At 45.7% G+C, this 24,871-nt stretch overlaps 2 protein-coding genes and 1 long non-coding RNA gene across 19 annotated transcripts in view; 2 read left to right on the forward strand and 1 right to left on the reverse strand.

The window, feature by feature from the left end:
* Nucleotides 1-6,960, reverse strand: part of LOC127914290 (uncharacterized) — a 35,288-nt gene extending 28,328 nt beyond the window's left edge. The window contains exon 1 of the long non-coding RNA XR_008087910.1: nt 6,855-6,960. This is a non-coding gene — a long non-coding RNA (uncharacterized LOC127914290). The remainder of the gene's footprint in view (nt 1-6,854) is intronic.
* On the forward strand, nt 866-23,891 carry LOC118364411 (nuclear receptor subfamily 2 group F member 5). 2 transcript variants are annotated; one of them, XM_035745930.2, is made up of 4 exons: nt 866-1,949; nt 17,233-17,513; nt 17,917-18,163; nt 21,812-23,891. In XM_035745930.2, the coding sequence occupies exons 1-4, from the start codon at nt 1,583-1,585 to the stop codon at nt 22,126-22,128; spliced, it is 1,212 nt and encodes a 403-aa protein (XP_035601823.2). In that variant the 5' UTR covers nt 866-1,582; the 3' UTR covers nt 22,129-23,891. The 2 variants fall into 2 exon arrangements, with proteins under 2 accessions (XP_035601823.2, XP_035601824.2); XM_035745931.2 differs by lacking the exon at nt 866-1,949 and adding an exon at nt 6,880-7,052.
* Nucleotides 18,174-21,792, forward strand: LOC127914288 (mRNA decay activator protein ZFP36L3-like). 16 transcript variants are annotated; one of them, XR_008087904.1, is made up of 5 exons: nt 18,174-20,024; nt 20,510-20,761; nt 20,837-21,051; nt 21,088-21,159; nt 21,519-21,792. XR_008087904.1 is itself a non-coding variant. In XM_052489559.1 (3 exons), exons 1-3 carry the CDS (start codon nt 20,126-20,128, stop codon nt 21,522-21,524), a joined length of 516 nt encoding a protein of 171 aa, XP_052345519.1. In that variant the 5' UTR covers nt 20,082-20,125; the 3' UTR covers nt 21,525-21,792. The 16 variants fall into 16 exon arrangements, 1 of the variants encoding a protein (XP_052345519.1); XR_008087895.1 differs by having other exon boundaries at nt 20,837-21,483; XR_008087899.1 differs by having other exon boundaries at nt 20,837-21,159.
* Nucleotides 23,892-24,871: the final 980 nt, after the last annotated feature.

Genomic DNA, 24,871 nt, shown 5'->3' on the forward strand with positions numbered 1-24,871 from the left:
TTCTAGTCTTCACATGGGATTCTGCTGCTGTCATCTACAATGGTCTTATTACTATGACAGATCAGGACCTGTCTGGAAAAATAATTAGGTCCCTACTGTTTTCAACTTGAAAACCCCATTAGAGATAAACACTGTAGCCATCGTTCATTACTGCTATGGCCTTTTGTGCATTGATATCCAGATGGCAAGTTTGACTGCACAACAAACTGACAAATTGAACACTCCATATGTGTCTCTTGGTGAGAGGTTTGTCACCTTGGTTTGGCACAATCGATAATCTTTCTGTGAAAACTGTATAGTATTCAGAACGTGGGCGTAACATTAAACGTTCAGAAAGAGTGCATTGCGTTATCAGTAGGATATAAAAGTAATTAAAACATTTTTAGAAAAGTAAATTAAGGTGGGGATGATTGAGTTCAATAGGCATCAAATAAACAATGAAAATAAAAGCTAAAGTAGAGTGGAAAAGTTTATAAAGACGTATTTTGACATAAGCCTATTACTTTGATAAAGACATTTTTCCCTTTGAGTGAGGCCTAACAGTTTTGTGTTATTATATAAAAAATATAAAAAGATCTATGTCTACATTGATTTGTGTATACAGCTACACTCTGCTATACAGGAATAACACAGCCACTCTATCAACCAGAACATACTGTATAGCTAATCCGCGGCTGCCCAATTGGAGAGTGCCTTACTTCTTTATTCTCCTCTTGCCAATTGAATCTGCTCGTTCATGCGTAAAACCGTTCTCAACGAGAGGAGGGGTCATGCCTTATATGGTAGTTTTGGCCTTATATGGTGGTGGTGGGGGGGCTACAAGCACGTCTGTTTAGTGTCACTTTCACCAAATTCTAACTATGATTCTCAGAGATGGGACAGGCTGCCGACGGGTGAAGTACATGATTGGCAAAGATATCTGCTTGTAAATATACTGCATCTACCACAGAGCACTCCATCCATGGTTGGTCGTCATTTCTATTCAGTCCTCATCGTGGCGCACAACATTAGAGGAACGAAAGCAACTTTTCTTTTGGTATTGCATGTCCTTATGAGTTCACAAGACAACTTCGATCACATACTTGCGTAGAACTATGGTCAGTATTGTTCTTTTGTGATTGAGAGAAGATGTTGATTTAGTTCAGTTCGATTCTTAAGCAGAATAAGATTCGAGGCAGTCGATATTCATGAACATGACACTTTAACGACCACTTCTCCATTCTGTACATGCTGTTGGTCGACTTCAAAAACACGAAGTTTTTGAGAGAGCGTGTTTATGGATTTCTCCCGAGAGGAGAACACTGGCAGTAGGCTCCATTCTTACGAAATAGTCATGTTGATACCGTACTGTCTTCGTAAACTTTAATAGAAGTTTACAGACGATACGTTTACGACAGGGACATTTGATTAACGAATTAAGAACATCTATTTGAGAATATATTAAATACTTTTTTGGAGGAAGTGGGAAGCGCCTTTTCGCCCTGCCTTGTTTTCCCAAGACGTCAGAACGGATTCTTATCTCCTCCCCGCGCTACGGAGTTGGACTTGTATCTGTTGTTTAACCAAAGTGTTTTAGGATAGCATGGCAATGGTAGTAAACCAGTGGCAAGAGAACATTTCGGCGGATCCCGGGTCCCAGCTACAGATTTGCAGTCAGGAGCCTGGCGGGACACCGGGAACCCCCTCTGGTTCCACCCCGGGGAACGATGCACTTTCCGGGGACAAGATCCCCAACGTGGACTGCATGGTGTGCGGGGATAAGTCCAGTGGCAAGCATTACGGTCAATTCACCTGCGAGGGCTGTAAAAGCTTCTTCAAGCGTTCGGTGCGACGGAACCTCAGTTACACATGCCGGGGGAACCGCGACTGTCCCATCGACCAACATCATCGGAACCAGTGCCAGTACTGCCGATTGAAGAAGTGCCTCAAAGTCGGCATGAGAAGAGAAGGTAAGACAGGATTTTAGATTCGTTGAAGACTGTAGCCTTTATGTAAATGTAATGTAAACTAATAAAATGTTCAAATTGGTTTTGGCGGACGTTTGGTGTCACGAATATCGGTGCGTAAAGTTGAAACGATATAACATTAGCGCTTTAACGATAGATATCCGTGTCTTATATATTTCCTGCTTCTATCAGTCATAGTTCTCCTAAAAGGCATCTGTAGTCTGCTGTAACGCAATGCTTGTTGTTTCAGATCGTCTACACTTGTATCTCCTATTCAATCCATGGTATGCAATTATTTTTCTCCCCTCGGAAAAGGGCTCCCTTTGTCTCCCCATTAATTCTGGTGTTTGCTCCCCGACACCCTATTCGTTTACAAGAGGGCCCGCTACATGTATTGTATTGTGCATGTTTAAGAACTTGTCAATTAGTGCGAAAGATGAACAGTGGCGACGTGTTCGCAAAGCACTGCGTTTTACTTTTAATCAGTCAGCTAGGACCTTGCTGCGTCATGTTCAATCAGACGAGCTGTGTAAATTATAACACGTGAACCAGACACTCGAAATCCTCACAAAAGCTTTGCACATGCGTGTCTCCATGCTGGACGTCGTTGTACTCTGTGTTTTATGCGTTATCCACCAACAATACATTTCTATAAACATAAATACATGCATCGCTGTGCAGTGTAGCCTACTCTGGAGTCAACCTTGTTAGCGTATTGGAATAGATTTGATCGAAAATTATAAACTACAATTATCGATAAACCTGGCCACGCAAGCTGTTGTGGACACTCCAAAAGGTTCCTATGATGTGACCATAAACAGTGCAAATAGTGACACATACTGTAGTCAACAGAAGACGCGCGCTCTGTGCATGAAGCACGCTGTGTTTAACTTCCAGTGTGTGAGTGTATCTAGCAGGCAGGCCTATTACAAACGAGGTCTTGAATACAGTAGCCTCTGTCATAATGAACTATACAATGCATTTTAGGTGGAAATACCCGTTCCATCGCCTAAAATGATCCTCCAATGGATCTCGTTAGTGTGCTAGTGTGTACGCTGTACATAGTTCATGTAAAGCACTGCAGGGTAAATTGTCGGCCACGGCCCTTTCTGATTAAATGAACCGGAGGAAGTATCCTGACGCACCGCAGTCTGTTGACCTTTCATCTACATAAACACACTCAATATGTTATCAGACCATTATTTGGCTACATTATATATTAACTACTGTTTTTCTATGTTACCATTATATGGTCTAGATTATTATTCAGCATAAACACGATTTAAAAAAAATCTAAATTCTTTCAAGTGTTAAATTGGTACAGGTCAATCACACGCAAAACAGACTCATCCTCATCGTGAATTATAGGCCTAGAGACGTGTCTTCGTAAGTGTCAGTGCATTTGAGGACAATTTTAAAATAGTGCACTTCTTTAAAATATTCAAAGTGTTGATTTTAAATTGAAGATGACGACGTGGTGAATGCAGGCCTTGTTATGTTATGCAGACTTGTGTTGTACTACAACCAAGTGTTAACAATGCTTTGAAATGGCAACCTGTGTCAGGTAGTAAATACAACATATTTAATTGTTTTCTTTAGACCTACCAATAATTTTCAAACACCAAAAGAAAAACAAATTAACTTTTTAGTCAGATTATAATAACCAAAATGTTAGAGGCATTATTTGGTGTGAAATAGTCTACATATATGTTTCTAACTCGGCAATAGGGCCTAAGATAATGTCCTGCTAACCATTTGCCCTGAAATGTTCAGAGGTAGACTAATGGTGGGGAAATTAATACTAGAAGCACCAATTGCACACGTTTAAATTCAGCATTGCAATCACATAAAAAACTTACTGCTAGCAGCGAGAAAGCAGTAAGACTACACCCCCAAAGCTTCTTTTCGCCTTCCTCAGAGGTCATACATAAGTCATGTTTCTTCTACATAATGCACCTGGGTCGGCTGATGAGAGAAGGCTATTGGGCTTTCTGAGTTATAATACCTGTACATTTTGGAAATACACAAATGTATATTCCTGCCCAAAATATGGATTTGAAATAATCTCAAATTGATTGTTGAAACTATCAATAATTAACTTTGTAATAGTTATTCAAAAACGAGTGTTTGCTCTTGGGTTAAAGCAGAGGACTGTCACGTCTTTAAAAGTCATCAGAAATACTTTCATTTTCCCAAATATAAAGAAAGCGCTACAAGTTATTGCGTACTTGTGTTATGCAAGCCATGCACAAAATAATCATCTAAATATCACGCTATTCTCAACACTATTCTCGGTAACCAGTGGGAAGGCAGACGTCCCCAAAAAATTGACCAAGAAAAAAGATATACTGAACAAAAATATAAAGTTTTGGTCCCATGTTTCATGAGCTGAAATAAAAGATCCAAGAAATTTTCCACATGCACAAAAAGCTTATTTCTCAAACAAAATGGCCCAAATTTGTTTACATCCCTGTTAATGAGCAAATCCTCCTTTGCCAAGATAATCCATCCACCTGACAGGTTTGACATATCAAGAAGCTGATGAAACAGCATGACACAGGTGCACCTTGTGTAGGGGACAATAACAGGCCACTCTAAAATGTGCAGTTTTGTCACACAAACATTTTAGCCAGGTAGCCCAGGACAACAATACAAAAAAGCATGTACTGTATGACAGAGTGATAGACTGTTTTGTCAACTTGAAAGAGAGGAGGATGGCATTGGCCTTTCTCTACAAGTAGGCTGAATCAACATGTTTTTTCTACTTGCACACATGTGCACACACACACACACACAGAATTGGAACCATGGACAGCCACATCATATTTAGCTTATGATGATTGGACTGAATTGCTTTTTGTATCTTTTAGTTGTCACTGTATTAGACTAAGCATAGGTGATTGATGATGTAGAAATGTTGAAGTTGAAATGGTGCTGGAATTAGTGGAAGTAGCTCCTGTTTTCTTTGCGACTTGCGATAACTCTCCGGGGTTCTAAATCAATAGTTGTTTAGTAGTCCAAGAATGTCAGAAACATTAACTTGCTTGACCATACTGTAGGGCATGTAACTGTATGTTACATGCAAAATGAATGGGGACTTCACTGGACAGATTATAGGTTATAGAGCAAACAACGCAATTATCACAACACAGGTTGTAATATGGCTTTTTTTTCTGGCTTCCCCAGTGATTTTACCCACGCCCTTCTACTGTTGGTAACATTGTTAAAAGTAATGTATTGATGGTGTAGGAGGCCTCTACCAGTGAAAATAAACAAATAGAGCAGAATATCAGCAACAAAGCATATAAAAACAAACCTGACAGGTTATGTTTGTGGTTACGTGGGCCTTTCTTGTTGACCAAGTCGGTGCCCCACATCTCCCCTCCCTCTCCAAAAATGCACCACTCCCTAGTGGCGAAATTCTGTTAAACATGGCAACTTTTTAGTAAGGTACAAAAAGTGAGTGAGTAATTGATCCAATCCATGCAGTAACTGGCACCAAACACATCTGCATTATTTAAGACAAGTTTCACATTCGCTGGTGTTGTACGTGGCTAATTCTGGAGCGTTATTTGGACAGTCCAGCTGATCTTTAGGGTGACACTTAGTATGCAACTTGACTGAGAGGTCACTCTATTTCAGCCCACATACATATCTAATATCTTGTGTTAAAGGTTGATTTATACTAAATAGTCATGTAAAAGGTCATATTTACCTCTCTGCTGCTCTACCTGTTTGGCACCTCTGGCATCTCTACTCTACATGTTTCTCAATGACATTCCTGCTTAGAGTAGAACACTGGTTTAAGGGATGAGGAGGGAGTGAGGAAGAGAGAGACAGTGAACCTGTGGCTGACATTTCCTTGGGCTAGTTGGGAGTGAAGTGCATATCATGTTCTGCTGTCGGAATGTTCCGTATGTGCTCCTCTGACCTTAGTGAGACCAAAAAAGACCAATATAGACTGTGATGTTTGTCAAATTCACACGTTCGAAGAACACACTGTATACTTGACACAGGCAATTTTACATTCACAACTAACAGCCTTCTCATGCATACAATACATTCCCTACCAGCTACCGCGCATAGTGACATGGTCACAGATACGAACTCACATGGTGACATGTACCCAGATATTGGCATGGGCAGGCACACTATCCATTAGAGTACACCCTCTAGATCAGAAGTCTCCAACCTTTTCTAGCACGGGAGCTACTTTAAAAAAATGAAATGTGTCGTGAGCTACTCATTTTTTTCTAGCTATGTTTTCTGTCAATATACCTGGTAAAATAATGGTTAATAAACAAGGGGGGGTCCTATAGAATTTTTCTTCCAAATTCTATTTTATATTTTCCCGACTGATTTTATATTTTCATTTTTTTTCACTCTCAAAATTGCAATTATTCATAGAGAAACAACAAAATTGGATGTTCTGATTCCATGTGAAAGCTTAAATCAAATCAGAATACCCATTTTTTAAAGTTTGGAATAAAACTAACTAATTCCTTTTTTTGTGTAATTCCCCTTTAGTTGTGCATCTGTCCCTTTAATTGCACATCTAACAAGTGAGGATTGTGCCGCGAATGTGCTGGTCCAGTGATGGTTCTGTACTGCAAATGCTCATTTATTGGCAAAGTTTTCAAATAATAGATACAAATGATATAACAACTCATGATATACTTCTGCCAGGTATGCCTACTTTGCAGTTAACATTTAATTGAGAAGGAATGTCTGAAGGTGGCACCGAAGAACATGGCTGACGTTTTACATTCTCAAAACTAATTGTGCAATTTTGTAATTTTTTTGCCGTTTTATGTAACTTATGTTTTTACTTATTGTGAACATAATGTTGCTGCTACTGTCTCTTATGACAGAAAATATCTTCTGGACATCAGAAAAGCGATTACTCACCGCGGACTGAAAGAAACATTTGACTTTAACGAGTCCGACAAGAAGGATATCCTGATTTCACTGGAACAGGCCCAGACCCGCGCCTTTTGCGTGAAGAAAAGACGCCGGAAAAGGGGAGGCAGGCTGAGCGAAGTAAAACTGACAATATAGAGCTGGCAGGATTTTCCATGCACCGGCACAACAGAGACGCTACCTCTGGTAAGACGAGGGGTGGGGGTGTGTGTCTTTTTTTTTTGTGTCTTTTTTTCAATAACAGCTGGTGTGCGATGTCTAATATTAAAAAAGTCCCGAGGAGTTGCTCGCCTGAGGTAAAGTACCTTACGATAAGCTGTTGACCAATCTATCTACCAAGAAAGTTCTCATCTGTATTTTTTTGTAGCCATCTATTTACCACCTCAAAGCGAAGCTGGCACAAAGACCGCTCTCAACCAACTCTATAAGGCCATAAGAAAATGCTCACCCAGAAGCGGCACTCCTAGTGGCCATGGACTTTAATGCAGGCAAACTTAAATAATTTTAACCAAATTTTTACCAGCATGTCACGTGCAACCAGTGGGGGGAAAAAATCCTAGACCACCCGTTTTTCCTAAAAAAATAACGATGGTCATTATGGCCAAACAGTTCTATTTTTGTTTCATCAGAACAGAAGACATTTCTCCAAAAAGTACCATCTTTGTCCCCATGTGCAGTTCTAAAACGTAGTCTGGCTTTTTTATGGCGGTTTGGGAGCAGTGGCTTCTTTCTTGCTGAGTGGCCTTTCAGGTTATGTCGATATAGGACTCGTTTTACTGTGGATATAGATACTTTTATACCAGTTTCCTCCAGCATCTTAACAAGGTCCTTTGCTGTTGTTCTGGGATTGATTTGCACTTTTCTCACCAAAGTATGTTCATCTCTAGGAGACAGAACGCGTCTCCTTTCTGAGTGGTATGACGGCTGCGTGGTCCCAGGGTGTTTATACTTGCGTACTATTGTTTGTACAGATGAACGTGATCCTTCTGTAGCTCAGTTGGTAGAGCATGGCGCTTGTAACGCTTGTAACGCCAGGGTAGTGGGTTCGATCCCCAGGACCACCCATACGTAGAATGTATGCACACATGACTGTAAGTCGCTTTGGATAAAAGCGTCTGCTAAATGGCATATATCATATCATATATCATACCTTCAAGCGTTTAGAAATTGAGGTTTTGGCTGATTTCTTTTGATTTTCCCATGATGTCAAGCAAAGAGGCACTTTGAAGGTAGGAAGGTAGGCCTTGAAATACATCCACAGGTACACTTCCAATTGACTCAAATGATGTCAATTAGCCTATCAGAATCTTCTAAAGCCATGACATCATCTTCTTGAATCTTCCAAGCTGTTTAAAGGCACAGTCAACTTAGTGTATGTAATCTTCTGACCCAATGGAATTGTGAAACTGTGAATTGTAAGTGAATTAATCTGTCTGTAAACAATTGTTGGGACACAAAGTAGATGTCCTAAACGACTTTCCCAAACTATAGTTTGTTAACAAGAAATGTGTGGAGTGGTTGAAAAAGTTTTAATGGAGTTTTAATGACTCCAACCTAAGTGTATGTAAACTTCCGACTTCAACTGTTGCCCAACCAGAAGCCATGTATTACAAGCAACATCTGCATTATGCTAAATGCTAGAGATGACGCTTTCATGGAGTGGGAGACTAATCCGGACGCTTATAAGAAATCCCACTATGCCCTTAGACGAACCATCAAACAAGCAAAGCGTCAACACAGGATTAAGATTGAATCCTACTACACCGGCTCTGATGCTCGTCGGATGTAGCAGGGCTGGAAAACTATTACGGACTACAAAGGGAAACTCAGACGCAAGTTGCCCAGTGACGCGAGCCTACCAGATGAGCTAAATGCCTTTTATGCTCGCTTCGAGGCAAGCAACACTGAAGCATGCACGAGAGCACCAGCTGTTCTGGATGAATGTGAATAACTCTGCCGGTAGCCAATGTGAACAAAACCTTTAAACAGGTCAATATTCACAAAGCCACTGGGCCAGACGGATTACCAGGACCTGTACTCAAAGCATGCGCGGACTAACTAACAAGTGTCTTCAATTACATTTTCAACCTCTCCCTGACCAAGTCTGTAATACCTACATGTTTCAAGCAGACCACCATAGTCCCTGTGCCCAAGGAAGAGCGAAGATAACCTGCCTAAATGATTACTGCACCGAGGCACTCACGTTGGTTGCCATGAAGTGCTTTGAAAGGCTGGTCATGGCTCACATCAACAGCATCCTCCCGGACACCGTAGACCCACTCCAATTCGCATACCACCCCAACAGATCCACAGATGACGCAATCTCAATCGCACTCCACACCGCCCTTTCTCACCTGGACAAAAGGAACACCTGTGTGAGAATGCTGTTCATCAACTACAGCTCAGCGTTCAACACCATAGTGCCCACGAAGCTCATCACTAAGCTAAGGACTCTGGGACTAAACACCTCCCTCAGCAACTGGATCCTGGACTTCCTGACGGGCCTCCCCAGGTGGTAAGAGTAGTTAACAACACGTCTGGCACACTGATCCTTAACACTATGGCCCCTTAGGGGTGTGTACTTAGTCCCCTCCTGTATTCCCTTTTCACCCACAACTGCATGGCCAAACACAACTCCAACACTATCATTAAGTTTGCTGACTACACAACAGTGGTAGGCCTGATCACAGACAATGATGAGACGGCCTATAGGGATGAGGTCAGAGAACTGGCAGTGTGGTGCCAGGACAACAACCTCTCCCTCAATGTGAGCAAGACAAAGTAGCTGATTGTGGACTACAGGAAAAGGCGGGCCGAACAGGCCCCCATTAACTTTGACGGGGCTGTAGTGGAGTGGGTCGAGAGTTTCAAGTTCCTTGGTGTCCACATCACCAACGAACTATCATGGTCCAAACATACCAAGACAGTCGTGAAGAGGGCACGACAAAACCTTTTTCCCCCTCAGGAGACTGAAAAGATTTGGCATGGGCCCCCAGATCCTCAAAAGGTTCTACAGCTGCACCATCGAGAGCATCCTGACCAGTTGCATCACCTCCTGTTATGGCAACGGCTCGGCATCTGACCGTATGGCACTACAGAGGGTAGTGCGAACAGCCCAGTACATCAGTCGGGCCAAGCTTCCTGCCATCCAGGACCTATATAATAGGCGGTGTCAGAGAAAAGCCCATAAAATTGTCAGAGACTCCAGTCACCCAAGTTATAGACTGTTTTCTCTGCTACCGCACGGCAAGCGATACCGGAGCGCCAAGTCTAGGACCAAAAGGCTCCTTAACAGCTTCTACCCCCGAGCCATTAGACTGCTGAACAAGTCATTAAAATCTCCACCGGACAATTTACATTGACATCTCCCTCCCACTTGTACACTGCTGCTCCTCGCTGTTTGTCTGTTACCTATGTACAGTCACTTCGACCCCACCTACATGTACAGATTACCTCAACTAGCCTGTAACCCCGCACACTGACTCGGTACCGGTGCCCCTGTATATAGCCTCGTTATTGTTATTTTTATTGTGTTACTTTTTATTATTACTTTTTATTTTAGCCTTCTTGGTAAATATATACTTCTTCTTGAATTGCACTGTTGGTTAAGGGCTTGTAAGTAAGCATTTCACGGTAAAGTCTACACTCGTTGTATTCTTGCGCATGTGGCAAATAACGTTTGATTTGATTTGATTGGGGGAAAGTATTTCTGTCAACCCACAAGACGGTTATCACATCAGCTGGCTACACGACAAACGCACGCACCACACAGACAGACAGGAGCAATATTGCTGGACATTAATTGGCAGATAGTGTTAGGTTTGGCTTTTTAAGCCAATAGTGACTAACTAGGCGTGTGATAATGTCAATAAATAGTAGCTGGGAGCTTGTGGTGTCTGATACTTGTGAGATTTGTTTATGACAGGTTGCCGTGGAACACGTGAAAATTGCATGTACTTTCAGAATTGCTTGGCGATTTACTCAAAGGTGGGCTGCGAGCTACTTGTGCTTTAGATTGTTCATAGTAAGTACATAGTTACGACTGTTCATAAACAGAACATTCAAAGACAGATTATCTCAATTGTGACTCCTAGTGTGTGTCCCACAATGGTAAATAACACAGGGAAGGTCCTGTATATTGATATTCAGTTACTCATACATAGGATTGCTACAGTTGGTGAACCTTGGTTCACACCAACCAAACACAGAGACAGATATACTGTAGGTCAATGGGAACCAGAAACTAAACATTAATAATGGACATGTTCAAGGTCCAAATGTGAGGTTGACTCTATTGAGTAAGTACCACGGCTCGCTAACTGACTGCCTTTATTGACTAACCCATACACATTGTCCAGTTTGTATTTGCAGGCAATCAAAAACCGAAACTAGTTTGCCCCCTAAACTCTGGCCCGCCAAAACATTTCCCTATTACAATACTGTCATAGTTTATTGACATGTTAGAATAGGTCTCTTTATGTAAAGCTAATAGGCTAATTCACTCCCCCCAGTCCAAGCTGGCTGTGAGGTTCCAGCACCATGGCTTCCATATTGACAGAGGCCTTGCCATTATTCACTGCCAGAAAGCAGCCTCCATTGAAGTGAGAGGCCATGAAGAGACCATTGAGCTGAGGCACTCGTCGTTTCCCATTCTGATATCCCCACGGCTAGCATTGAATATTTTAGAGGAGGGGGGATGTGAGTGGAGGAATAGAGCTCACTCTGCAGAGATGGGCTTCCTTTGACACCTCAAGGTGAATAGACTCCAGTTCACAATACATTGCTTGTCATATTGTTATATTTCTTTGTTGAGTCTCTAATTTTCTCTCTTGTCTGTACAATAGCCAGGTTAGCCTATTGTTACGATATGAAAGGCTAGTTTTTACATTGTCTAGCATTATCCATGTCCATTGTTACATTTTGAAGTATTGTTTCTGAGTCCAGGTGACTTTACACCAATTTCCTTGATAAACAGCCATTGAGTTTTAACTCAACGTAATGAAAATGATTGAATCGCTTGTATAGCATAGCTTTTTAGTGTGATCGAACAGATAGAAAACCAGACCACTCCTTCGTGCAGGGTGCATTTCTGTTATGAATTCACATCTGCTTCATCAAAGCAGCGCCAACGTGACTGGGTGGATATTAAAGGGGCTACGTTTGCAGCTGACGCTTTTGAGCGTCCTCACCGGGAGCTCTCTCCATCTCCGTCTGTCTGTGTCTCTCTTTTTCCCTGTCTCTTTACCCGTTGCCTCTCCCTTTCCATACAATGTCATACTTCACTCTGTTTCCCCTCCCTCTTCCTCGATCCCATTGTCTCTTTCAAGGGTTCCCAAGCTTTTTTACTATGGCCCCGCTTTCCAGCATTGAGGAATATCCCGTGCCCCCCCACGCGCACACGCCACGTCTATTTCTATGGGCACAAGTACTGTTCATGACACAAACTGTTCACAGCCCTCTTGTTGGTGGAGAGAATTTTGTATGTTGAAAGCTTATTTGGGGGCGGCAGGGTAGCCTAGTGGTTAGAGCGTTGGACTAGTAACCGGGAGTTTGCAGGTTCATACCCCTGAGCTGACATGGTACAAATCTGTCGTTCTGCCCCTGAACAGGCAGTTAACCCACTGTTCCTAGGCTGTCATTGAAAATAAGAATTTTCTTAACTGACTTGCCTAGTTAAAGGTAAAATAAAAAAAATTCTGCAATTCTACACATTTTGTCATGTCTAATGTGTATTCATGTGATATTTATAGGTCTCTAAGGTCTGCAATGACTAACATGTCAAGAGGAACTAATGATGCACTACCCCATTTCCAAATTGCACCTTGTGCATTCTACTATTACAACTTTCAAGAGTATGTTTAGCCGGAATGAGTTCCTAAATTTATTTATTTTTGTGGGGGGGACCCCACGTCCTACCTTTCCGATCCCTCGGGGGTGCGCCCCACAGTTTGGGAACCATTTCTCAATTCTCTCCTCTTACACTCACCTTTATCTTCTTTCTCAACCTCTTTTTTTCTCTCCTTTCTTCTCACCCTTTCTTCCTCTCATTCTCTCCACATCTTTCTCACAGCCTTGCCCCACTTTCCTCTGTGTATTTGTATTTGACTACGGGTAAATGGTTTGACGTTTTGCCCCGGGGGTTGCTTCTTCACTGTTACCCTTGCGTGCAGAGTGAGAGCAGTGAACCCAGAGTTCAGAGTTTAACCCAAACTAAAGGAATCTGTGAGAAGCACAGGAATAACACATGAATGTCACACACTCATCAGACACTCCTCTCTGAGCGGGCTTTACACAATACACACTGCTTTACTGTAAATCAAACCAAAAAAACTATTGTTGTGTGTATCTGTGTTTTGAATGTTACAGTATGTTGTGTTTTTTGTTAGCAGACTTTTAAGGGACTACATGAAAACCATTATACCACTAATCTCAGTTGACAATGAGGCTGTGCCAAATCTGTCATGCTTCTAGTACATAGCCCCTGACTATGACCTTTTACAGTAGCAGATAGTCCTTAATTGTATTTATCTACAATAGTTTGCTCAACTGTCTTGTACTTCTAGCAGTGACTAAAGGCCAAATAAGGACAGCCGTGGTAAGATGAGGTGTGCTTAACTCCACGGCCACACACTCTCTGTGACTCGATGTGGTGGTGTTTTTTAAAAGTCACAGCTGAAATCGCCCATGATAACTGTTTCGTGCCCTTTTCTCCCCTCTGCCTTATTTATGTACCATGAGGTTCGATGTAGTGCCATGGTCTTTCTGTTTGGGGTTTTAGGCTCTTTAGTTGTTTGGTCCCACTGTTTGCCAGTCTTTACAACCACACTAGGCCACCGCCGACCAATTAGAAATCGATTATGGCAGGCATTCAAATCTGTCCCTACATCCTTCTCTCTCTCTCTCTCTCTCTCATCCAATGCCAGTCACTGTCTTTCTCCCTCTCCCTTTTACCCTGTCTATGCCCTTCTCTCCCTGTCTCATTCATTTCCCTTGCTCATTCACATAGAGATGCTTTTGATGCGTCATTTCGACTCATGCATTCACACACAACCTCCTCAAAGAGGCCTTTCAGAAGACAAGTGGAAGTGGTGGATTTGGTGTCTGGTGGATTATGGCATTAATCATTATGATGTATTGATACATCTTTTTTAAATTCAGATAGTTATAACATACTAACCTCTAATGAAGGACAACAGTGCTCTAGAAAAAAGTTCAGGTTTGAGTACGACCAGGAGTTTTTTTTTTTGTGAGTGTCATGGTATGGCCCATTGTTCAATTACATTTACATTTACATTTAAGTCATTTAGCAGACGCTCTTATCCAGAGCGACTTACAAATTGGTGCATTCACCTTATGACATGCTGTCTCTGTACGCTATGTTGTTGTTTGCAAAATGAGACAACGTTCTTTCCCTGGGACAGAAGTTTCTTAAGTTCAAGGGAGACCAATATGTTTTGGTCACAAACTCAAACGTTTTTCTAATCAGTCAACAGTCTTGAAATTCTATGGACGAATCTATTGACTTACTATGTTCTTAAGTGATTTGACCTGTCCTCTTTGATACACTGTAGTGTATTCAATTTTCACAGCTATTGTGTCGAAGGACAGGTGATGCTGAGTTTCAAAGTATTTTCCAAACCCTAGCCCTCCTTCTCTCTCTCTCTCTCTCTCGCCCCTATCTCCTACACTCTTTTCTCTTGCTCCGCTCTCTGTTAACCTTTTCTATCACTCATTCTGTCACTACCTCTGCCTTCCCTCATCACCTCTCTTTCCCCTTCCCTTCCCTTCCCTTCCCTTCCCTTCCCTTCCCTTCCCTTCCCTTCCCTTCCCTTCCCTTCCCTTCCCTTCCCTTCCCTTCCCTTCCCTTCCTTCCCTTCCCTTCCCTTCCCTTCCCTTCCCTTCCCTTCCCTTCCCTTCCCTTCCCTTCCCTTCTCTTCCCTTCTCTTCCCTTCCCTTCCCTTCCCTTCCCTTCCCTTCCCTTCCCTTCCCTTCCCTTCCCTTCCATTCTCTTCCTTCCCTTCCCTTCCATTCTCTTCCCTTCCCTTCTCTTCCTTCCCTTCCCTTCTCTTCCCTTCCCCTTCCCTTCCCTTCCCTTCTCTTCCCTTCCCTTCTCTTCCTTCCCTTCCCTTCCCTTCTCTTCCCTTCTCTTCCCTTCCTTTCCCTTCCCTTCTCTTCCTTCCCTTCCCTTCCCTTCTCTTCCCTTCCCTTCCTTTCCCTTCCCTTCCATTCTCTTCCCTTCCCTTCTCTTCCCTTCCCTTCCTTTCCCTTCTCTTCCCTTCCTTTCCCTTCTCTTCCCTTCCCTTCTCTTCCCTTCCCTTCCCTTCCTTTCCCTTCCCTTCTCTTCCCTTCCCTTCCCTTCCCTTCCATTCTCTTCCCTTCTCTTCCCTTCCCTTCTCTTCTCTTCTCTTCTCTTCCCTTCTCTTCTCTTCCCTTCCCTTCTCTTCCCTTCCCTTCTCTTCCCTTCCCTTCTCTTCCCTTCCCTTCTCTTCCCTTCCCTTCCTTTCCCTTCTCTTCCCTTCCCTTCTCTTCCCTTCCCTTCCCTTCCCTTCCCTTCCCTTCCCTTCCCTTCTCTTCCTTCCCTTCCTTTCCCTTCCCTTCCCTTCCTTCCCTTCCCTTCCCTTCTCTTCCCTTCCCTTCTCTTCCCTTCCCTTCCCTTCCCTTCCCTTCCCTTCCCTTCCCTTCCCTTCCCTTCCCTTCCCTTCCCTTCCCTTCCCTTCCCTTCCCTTCCCTTCCCTTCCCTTCTCTTCTCTTCCCTTCCATTCTCTTCCCTTCCCTTCTCTTCCCTTCCCTTCCCTTCCCTTCCTTTCCCTTCTCTTCCCTTCCCTTCCCTTCCTTTCCCTTCCCTTCCCTTCTCTTCCCTTCCCTTCCCTTCCCTTCCCTTCCCTTCCCTTCCCTTCCCTTCCTTCTTCTTCTCTTCTCTTCTCTTTCTCTTTCCTTCCTTCCCTTCTCTTCTCTTCTCTTCCCTTCTCTTCCCTTCCCTTCCCTTCCCTTCCCTTCCCTTCCCTTCCCTTCCCTTCCCTTCCCTTCCCTTCCCTTCCCTTCCCTTCCCTTCCCTTCCCTTCCCTTCCCTTCCTTTCCCTTCCCTTCCCTTCCCTTCCCTTCCCTTCCCTTCCCTTCCCTTCTCTTCCCTTCCCTTCCTTTCCCTTCTCTTCCCTTCCCTTCCCTTCCCTTCCCTTCCCTTCCCTTCCCTTCCCTTCCCTTCCCTTCCCTTCCCTTCTCTTCCCTTCCCTTCCTTCCCTTCCCTTCTCTTCTTCCCTTCCCTTCCCTTCCTTCCCTTCTCTTCCCTTCCCTTCCTTTCCCTTCCCTTCCATTCTCTTCTCTTCCCCTCCCTTCCCTTCCCTTCCCTTCCCTTCCCTTCTCTTCCCTTCCCTTCCCTCCCCTTCCCTTCCCTTCCCTTCCCTTCCCTTCCCTTCTCTTCCCTTCCTTTCCCTTCCCTTCCCTTCCCTTCCCTTCCCTTCCCTTCCCTTCCCTTCCCTTCCCTTCCCTTCCCTTCCCTTCCCTTCCCTTCCCTTCCCTTCCCTTCCCTTCCCTTCCATTCCCTTCCCTTCCCTCTCCCTCGTTCTGTAACTGTAGATGGAGTTATTAGTCAGACAGCGGGGATGACTGAACAGGTGTTTTCCAAATGGGCTTTGAGCCGCCACATCATAGTTCGGCGGGGGTGGGGATGTGTGCTTAGCCTCTGCGTGCCCTCTTCCTCTTCGGCTGAGCCATTTGGCAGTGGGGGGGGGGCAGAGGTGTGAAGAACCGTAGTGTCTTTACTGGCTGCTGGTTGCCATTACTCACTGATGCACGGCACCGGTGTCTGCCGGTCAGGAGACAGAGTGCCGACACATTTAGAGCCGCAGAAATTACCCCCCGTTTCTCCACACTTTGCGCCCCCCACCTCCAACCTCCACCCTCCTTCCTACTCTCCCCAGGCACCCGCCATGACATGTCTTTTAGCTGCTAGCCCCAGTGTGATTTGGCCCTATATATTCCAATTGAGAAAGAGCAGACTCGTCTGAGTGCCTCTAGATGGTGCTTTATGACACGGTGGTAATTGCAGCCTACTAAATCAAGCCGGTTAGTGCTAGATGCAGTAATGACGACGTGATGACAGAGAAGCTTCAGGTCCTAAATGATACTGTAACTGTGCCAGCCTGGATTGAAATAAAATCTCATAGGGTGCAGCCACGTGAATGAACGAAAAGTGCAGTAGTCTAACCAAGTTAGCTCCTACTGTACCTGCACCACGCCAAACAATTAGCTTCTAGCACTTGTGTATTCGCTTATGAAATGTCAAAAGAGGGCAAATGTATTTTGCTCATAAAATTCAAATGCCATATCTCCTTATTCTCTTAACCCTTTCTCTCTTTCTCTCCCTCAGCTGTCCAGAGAGGCCGCATGTCCAACTCCCAGTCTAGCCCGGGTCAGTACCTGACCAATGGCAGCGACCCTTACAATGGGCAGCCCTACCTATCAGGATTCATCTCTCTGCTGTTGCGCGCCGAGCCCTACCCCACATCCCGCTACGGGTCCCAGTGCATGCAGGGAAACAATTTGATGGGCATCGAGAACATCTGCGAGCTGGCCGCACGGCTGCTCTTCAGCGCTGTGGAGTGGGCCAAGAACATCCCCTTCTTCCCTGACCTTCAGCTCATGGACCAGGTGAGGAGGACCACCCTGATTCCTGATTAGAAACTATGCCTGACTAAATATTTTTTTATGCCTGACTATAATCTTTTGTTATGCCTGACTAGAAAATAGAAATTATGAATGCTTATAGAGAGATGTGGTGTGGTCACTTTATTTGGGTAGTCCCTTATGGATGAGTTGTAGATGCTCAACACATATATTGCCCTGAACAAATAGTTCTGTCTGCATTTGGTATGTCATGTAAAGGTTCAATTGTGGGTTCAGCAGCCTTTAAGTTGGAGCATATCACTAACACTTGCCATCCTCAATCATCTATCTGCATAAGGAAGATAAACACTGTTATCCCTGTTTCCCAGAACCACCCTCTGTCTACTCTGAACTAACCAATTCTACCATCATTCCTCCCGTGCCCTAGGTGGCGCTCCTGCGCATGTCATGGAGTGAGCTGTTTGTGCTGAACGCGGCCCAGTGCTCCATGCCGCTGCACGTGGCGCCCCTGCTGGCGGCGGCTGGCCTGCACGCATCGCCCATGTCTGCGGAGCGAGTGGTGGCATTCATGGACCACATCCGGGTGTTCCAGGAGCAGGTGGAGAAACTGAAGGTTCTGCAGGTGGACACAGCTGAGTACTCCTGCCTCAAATCCATCGTGCTCTTCACTTCCGGTGAGTGGCGTTGACTTTAGTGGTTTCTGTTTCTATATGTCTTTGTTTATGTCTATCTGTAGGATAGTTTGTGTCGTATTTTGTGCGGAACTACACATATAGCTAATAGTGGTCACTCCAGATAAGTTAGTAGACGTATAGAGTCTGCAATACAGCATGTGGTTAACAACCAAGTGGTTAACAATGCCTTTATAAACAATGTATCAATAATGTATGGATACCATACAAATATTATCATGGATAGACTACTTATGAGATAAAGAAGCGTAGATATTGGTGAAATAGCAATATAAAAACAATAGTTTGCTTATTGCTTTGATACACCACTTTTGCCACTGTATGAGGCACAGTAGAAAGTTATGGTTATTCTACGCCACCCAGAATTCTGTCAGATCTGGGATTGAGATGTGTTTAGGATTCATTGTTTATGACCCAGGGGGTATGAGTGTGAGAGAACCCAACTCTGAGGTCTTGCTTTTTGTTTCCTGTCGATCGCCCTTTTCCTTGTCTCCATCACACAGCTTGTCAGAATAACTATGCCCGCAGTCTTCCATTTGGATGGCTGAAGAAACCCTTCGCTCTCCTCATTTATTTCATCACCCTCCTCTCCTTCACGCTTCCATCTATTATTGAAAGCAGTCAGGCAGCCCCTCCCCTTTCCTCCTCTCCTCTCCAAACCCCAGCCCTCTCACCCCTGCCCCCACCACTGTGCTTGAATTATTCATGGTGGGTTGCAGCGACAAGAGGGATTCGCCACAGCCCAGGCCCTGACCTACATAACCCCTGTAGCCCTGAGCATCCATGTGATCCGTCCCACAAATCCAGCCAACACACATGCACGTACACACAATGAGATAGACAGACCAGTCGTTGACCAGGCCCCCCCATTGAGACCTGCCTGCATGAGCTAACAAGGACAGACAAACTCTCAATACCCCTTCTCACCTCCGCCCACAGACATTCCACCCTATATCCCAGTTCCATCACCCCGAATCAAAGAGAGGCCATCTTACCACTGCCACCGTCTTCATCCCCAGAGTGTGGCTGTGTGTGCTCAGGGAGCCAGACAAAGGGAAGTGGTGCCTGTAAAGGATGCCTGCGGAGGTGTCGGAGTTGCATGCGAGGGTTCAGTCACACAGACAGCCCTTGCTTTCTCAGCCACTGATGCCTCACACAGACCCTAAAATGGCAGATAGCTAAAAAAAACTACACACCTGCCCTCAAAGTGGGAAATGTGTCAGAATTTGCAGTTATACTCCCCCTGGGGGGGCCCTATGTGACAAAAATATGAGGCATATTAATCTTTTGTTATGTGGAACTGAAGCTCAGCAGGACCAAGATTGCGCAGGGGGCCGATTAAAGGGTACTGTGACAAAGGGACTAGCGTGCTAGGTGGTGGGTAAAAGATCCTGTCCCAGTGCTTCTGCTGCACACTAGAGTAAAGCACTTGGGAGAAAATTACCCTCACTGTTCGATGCAGCCTTTAAACAAGGTTCATACTGGGGACAGAAACACGGGCACAGTAGTACTGAATGTGCAGTACGGTACCGTGCAGTACAGCACAGCACCGTGCAGTACACTAAATGGGAGTTTGTTTTGAGTTCACCCACCTCTGACCCCATAACCACTGAGCTCGAAGGGTGTGAAAAGTATCACACACAGTCAACACACTCTCTGTGTGGTGTGAGACTCACACCAGGGACTGGTGCTAGGGGAGATGTGAGACTCACACCAGGGACTGGTGCTAGGGGAGGTGTGAGACTCACACCAGGGACTGGTGCTATGGGAGGTGTGAGAATCGCACCAGGGACCGGTGCTAGGGAGTGTGTGAGACTCACACCAGGGACCGCTGCTCGGGGAGGTGTGAGACTCACACCAGGGACTGGTGCTAGGGGAGGTGTGAGACTCACACCAGGGACTGGTGCTAGGGGAGGTGTGAGACTCACACCAGGGACTGGTGCTATGGGAGGTGTGAGAATCGCACCAGGGACCGGTGCTAGGGAGTGTGTGAGACTCACACCAGGGACCGCTGCTCGGGGAGGTGTGAGACTCGCACCAGGGACCGGTGCTAGGGAAGGTGTGAGACTCACACCAGGGACCGCTGCTAGGGGAGGTGTGAGACTCACACCAGGGACTGGTGCTAGGGAGGGTGTGAGACTCACACCAGGGACCGCTGCTAGGGAGGTGTGAGACTCACACCAGGGACTGGTGCAGGGGAGGTGTGAGACTCACACCAGGTACTGATGCTAGGGGAGGTGTGAGACTCACACCAGGGACTGGTGCTATGGGAGGTGTGAGAATCGCACCAGGGACCAGTGCACTCACCAGGGACCGCTGCTCGGGGAGGTGTGAGACTCGCACCAGGGACCGGTGCTAGGGAAGGTGTGAGACTCACACCAGGGACCGCTGCTAGGGGAGGTGTGAGACTCACACCAGGGACTGGTGCTAGGGAGGGTGTGAGACTCACACCAGGGACCGCTGTTAGGGGAGGTGTGAGAGTCACACCAGGGACCGCTGCTAGGGGAGGTGTGAGAGTCACACCAGGGACCGCTGCTAGGGGAGGTGTGAGAGTCACACCAGGGACCGCTGCTAGGGGAGGTGTGAGAGTCACACCAGGGACCGCTGCTAGGGAGAGGGGACCGCTGGGAGGTGAGACCGGTGCACACCAGGGAGGTGTGAGAGTCACACCAGGGACCGCTGCTAGGGGAGGTGTGAGACTCACACCAGGGACCGCTGCTAGGGGAGGTGTGAGACTCACACCAGGGACCGCTGCTAGGGGAGGTGTGAGAGTCACACCAGGGACCGGTGCTAGGGGAGGTGTGAGAGTCACACCAGGGACCGCTGCTAGGGGAGGTGTGAGACTCACCCAGGGACCGGTGCTAGGGGAGGTGTGAGACTCACACCAGGGACCGCTGCTAGGGGAGGTGTGAGAGTCACACCAGGGACCGCTGCTAGGGGAGGTGTGAGAGTCACACCAGGGACCGCTGCTAGGGGAGGTGTGAGACTCACACCAGGGACCGCTGCTAGGGGAGGTGTGAGACTCACACCAGGGACCGCTGCTAGGGGAGGTGTGAGACTCACACCAGGGACCGCTGCTAGGGGAGGTGTGAGACTCACACCAGGGACCGCTGCTAGGGGAGGTGTGAGAGTCACACCAGGGACTGGTGCTAGGGGAGGTGTGAGAGTCACACCAGGGACCGGTGCTAGGGAAGGTGTGAGAGTCACACCAGGGACTGGTGCTAGGGGAGGTGTGAGACTCACACCAGGGACCGGTGCTAGGGGAGGTGTGAGAGTCACACCAGGGACCGCTGCTAGGGGAGGTGTGAGACTCACCCAGGGACCGGTGCTAGGGGAGGTGTGAGACTCACCCAGGGACCGGTGCTAGGGGAGGTGTGAGACTCACACCAGGGACCGCTGCTTGGGGAGGTGTGAGAGCATGGACAAAACCTCGACCCACAACTGAAGGAAAACGGAATTGTATTCCACTACATTGAATGACATATTTACATAGGGATACTGACATTTCAGATCTAATGTTTGTACGTAGCTGGACACAATTTCACATTGCAATTCAGTGTTAGGTCAACTTTTCAAAACCATAATGAACCAGAAATTCATCAACGCCTAATCTTCTCCTCCCCTTCTCAGATGCCATGGGCCTGTCGGATGTGGCCCACGTGGAGAGCATCCAGGAGAAGTCCCAGTGTGCCCTGGAGGAGTATGTGAGGAACCAGTACCCCAGCCAGCCCAACCGCTTCGGCCGCCTGCTTCTGCGGCTGCCCTCCCTCCGCATCGTCTCCTCGCCCGTCATCGAGCAACTCTTCTTCGTGCGCCTGGTGGGCAAGACGCCCATCGAGACGCTGCTGCGCGACATGCTCCTCTCTGGCTCCAGCTACAACTGGCCCTACATGCCCGTGCAGCGTGACCGCCCCATCTCCCTCCACTACAACGAGAACGGGCCCTGAGGAAGACGAGTTGCTGCGTATTCAGCTCTTCATCCAGCCTTCATCGACCATCCCTCAATCCCTCTGTTTATCTCCTCCATCCATCCCCTGGAAGACCACCACCGTTCCAGCAAAAAGCAGACCGACCACCTGACTATCTCACCACACCCCTCCCCATTCACCAATCCAGCCATTCACACGCCTCTTCTCCAGCGGACCACAGCCAATAGAGAGACTTGGTGGCTGCCATGGCCCCTCCTACTTCGCCAACGCCACGTTTGTGAGGTGGCTCTAGACGGGCCGGCTGGCAGAAGGGTTTTTGCGCCGTTCTCCTGCAGCTCTGTAGGACTCACGCCGTTAAAGGCAATTTTGTCAGTCTTGGACTCGAAGCGGTTGCGGCTACTGGCGACGCAGTCATTCTATTGTCGGCACTGTGCTTGCATCTAAAGGAGACGTGTCCAAGAATCTCCACTGTCTGGCGATTTAGAGCAAGGCCTTTGCCGATAGAACTGCTTGACCGAGAGAGCCAGGCCAAAGGTTCTTCATCAACCAATTATTTTTTAATAAACCAGAAGCCATTAAAAAATGAATGCCAAATTTCCTTGGAATTTTCAGAAGACATTTATTGTGCGTGTGTGTGTGTGTATTAGCACTGTTTATAATGAGAGAAATTCATGATTGTGTCCATATGTATGTCATTGACTCATAGACATCCACGTTAAGGGGTATGTTGAGACTAGCTCAGGTTCAGGATGGGGAGACAGGACAGACAGGACAGACAGGACAGGACAGACATGCCACTAGAAAACAGAGAATCACGCCTCACCCAGGGCAAAACACCTATCAACAGCCTGTATCAAATTGGAACATGGATATTAATTGTTTGGATTGTCTTTGTGGTAGTGGTGACAAAAATACCTTTTGTTTTGTCTATAATTTGATGTCAGAGGGTGTGGGAAGTTGCAAATAAAAAAATAAAAAATAGGCACTTGCAATGTGAAACTATCCAGAACCCACACTCGACCTACTCCCATCATAAACACAGCACTGGTAGATTCTTCCTCAGCTGCCATTTTAAGGTCAAAACTGCAGGGCCACTAACTGGTAATGGTCAGTGCACTTCTGCCACTGTTTCAAAGTATCCCTTCATAACATCTACATAATGCTGTCATAGAAATGCATAACACATGCCAGTTAGTTTCATGTCACAATCACATGTGATGTTTTTGTGACAAATGTAAATTGTTATGGAGCCTGGATCAATACGCATTTGAAAACTCTAGTTGTACTTGCCTTAGAACAAGATTTTGTCACTGAGCATTTATTTTATGACTGTGCCATAATCTGAAGTTACCTGTTATGACAGGCAATATGTCCTCCACATGTCATTGTCATGTAGGGTAGAGACCACCTCAATTCAATTGTCATTCAAGCAGCATACTAGGTAGGACATTGTATCACTAACCTCCAAACCTCCATTAAAGTTACAATGGTCATCTACTGTGATGTAGCATAGATATTATTATGTGTTTGAGTTACCATCAATTGATGACGGCTGTAAGGCAACACTGATTGTTGGACGACCAGTCTGTTTTTTAACGTGGCACTGTGGTATCAGCAACAATTATTGGGATTTGAAAGCCATTGGGACCTTGGAGAGCAGGACTGTCTGTTGATGAATTAGTTCACAGAATATTTCTATAAGAGTATGTTTTTTTTCTCTCTATTTTTGTTTGGAAATTATGGATCCATTAATTGAAATAAACATATGTTGTTCACAGTTATTTCTCCGTCTTGTGTTGCTATGATCTCAACCACTTGTAAGACCTATGCGAACCAGCTAACATCCTACTCTGTGAATGTATTGCCCAATGCTGTTAAAACATGACTTACAGATGTCATAACCAGTCATAACCATGACTAACATTTTAGATGTTTAAGTAGACTATCAAAAGTATATTCACTTCAAACACCATGGCATATTCTGTCATTATGACTACAACATAATACAACTAAATTATCTTTTTTTTACCAAAGAACAGGCTGAAATCAGGTGATACACAAAGTCAATATGAATTCAAGTGGCCATTTTAGACCAAGCTTATGACAGATGGCTCATGTCATATGGGTAATTCCATGTAGTGCAGTCCATTGGCCATGAGTAGTAGTCACTCAGTGTGGACACTGTGTTTATCTCGAGTTGTTTGGATATGATGGGGTACAGAGGCATGAAACAAATCAATAGTCTTAACCAATCAGTGACAAACAAAGTGGGGGACTCCCCAACTCTCACGGCAGGGTGCAGCCCAAATGTTGATACTCCCCTGCTGTTCGTGTGAGAGATAGAGTGTAAACACACACTCTGACCTCTCACTTAATGATGTATGTGTGTGTTTGAGTCAGGGAGAAAAATAGAGAGAAAAAGAGAGAGAGAGAATCAAGAGAAAGTGCACACATGGTCTTTGACCCTTCAGTTCAAGGGTGTGTGTGTGTGTGTGTGTGTGTGTGTGTGTGTGTGTGTGTGTGTGTGTGTGTGTGTGTGTGTGTGTGTGTGTGTGTGTGTGTGTGTGTGTGTGTGTGTGTGTGTGTGTGTGTGTGTGTGTGTGTGTGTGTGTGTGTGTGTGGCTTGGTGGGTGGGTACTGTATGTGTAAACAACATCTGTGGTCCTTCACTCACAGAGTGGCAGCTCTGTGTCAGCTTGATAAAGGTAAGAGAGAAGAGCTCACAGGTCCTCTGCCTCCCTAAAGACATGCTTTATATTCA

This window comes from Oncorhynchus keta, chromosome 31 (genome assembly GCF_023373465.1).
Source record: "Oncorhynchus keta strain PuntledgeMale-10-30-2019 chromosome 31, Oket_V2, whole genome shotgun sequence".
In the NCBI taxonomy this organism is placed as follows: Eukaryota; Metazoa; Chordata; class Actinopteri; order Salmoniformes; family Salmonidae; genus Oncorhynchus; species Oncorhynchus keta.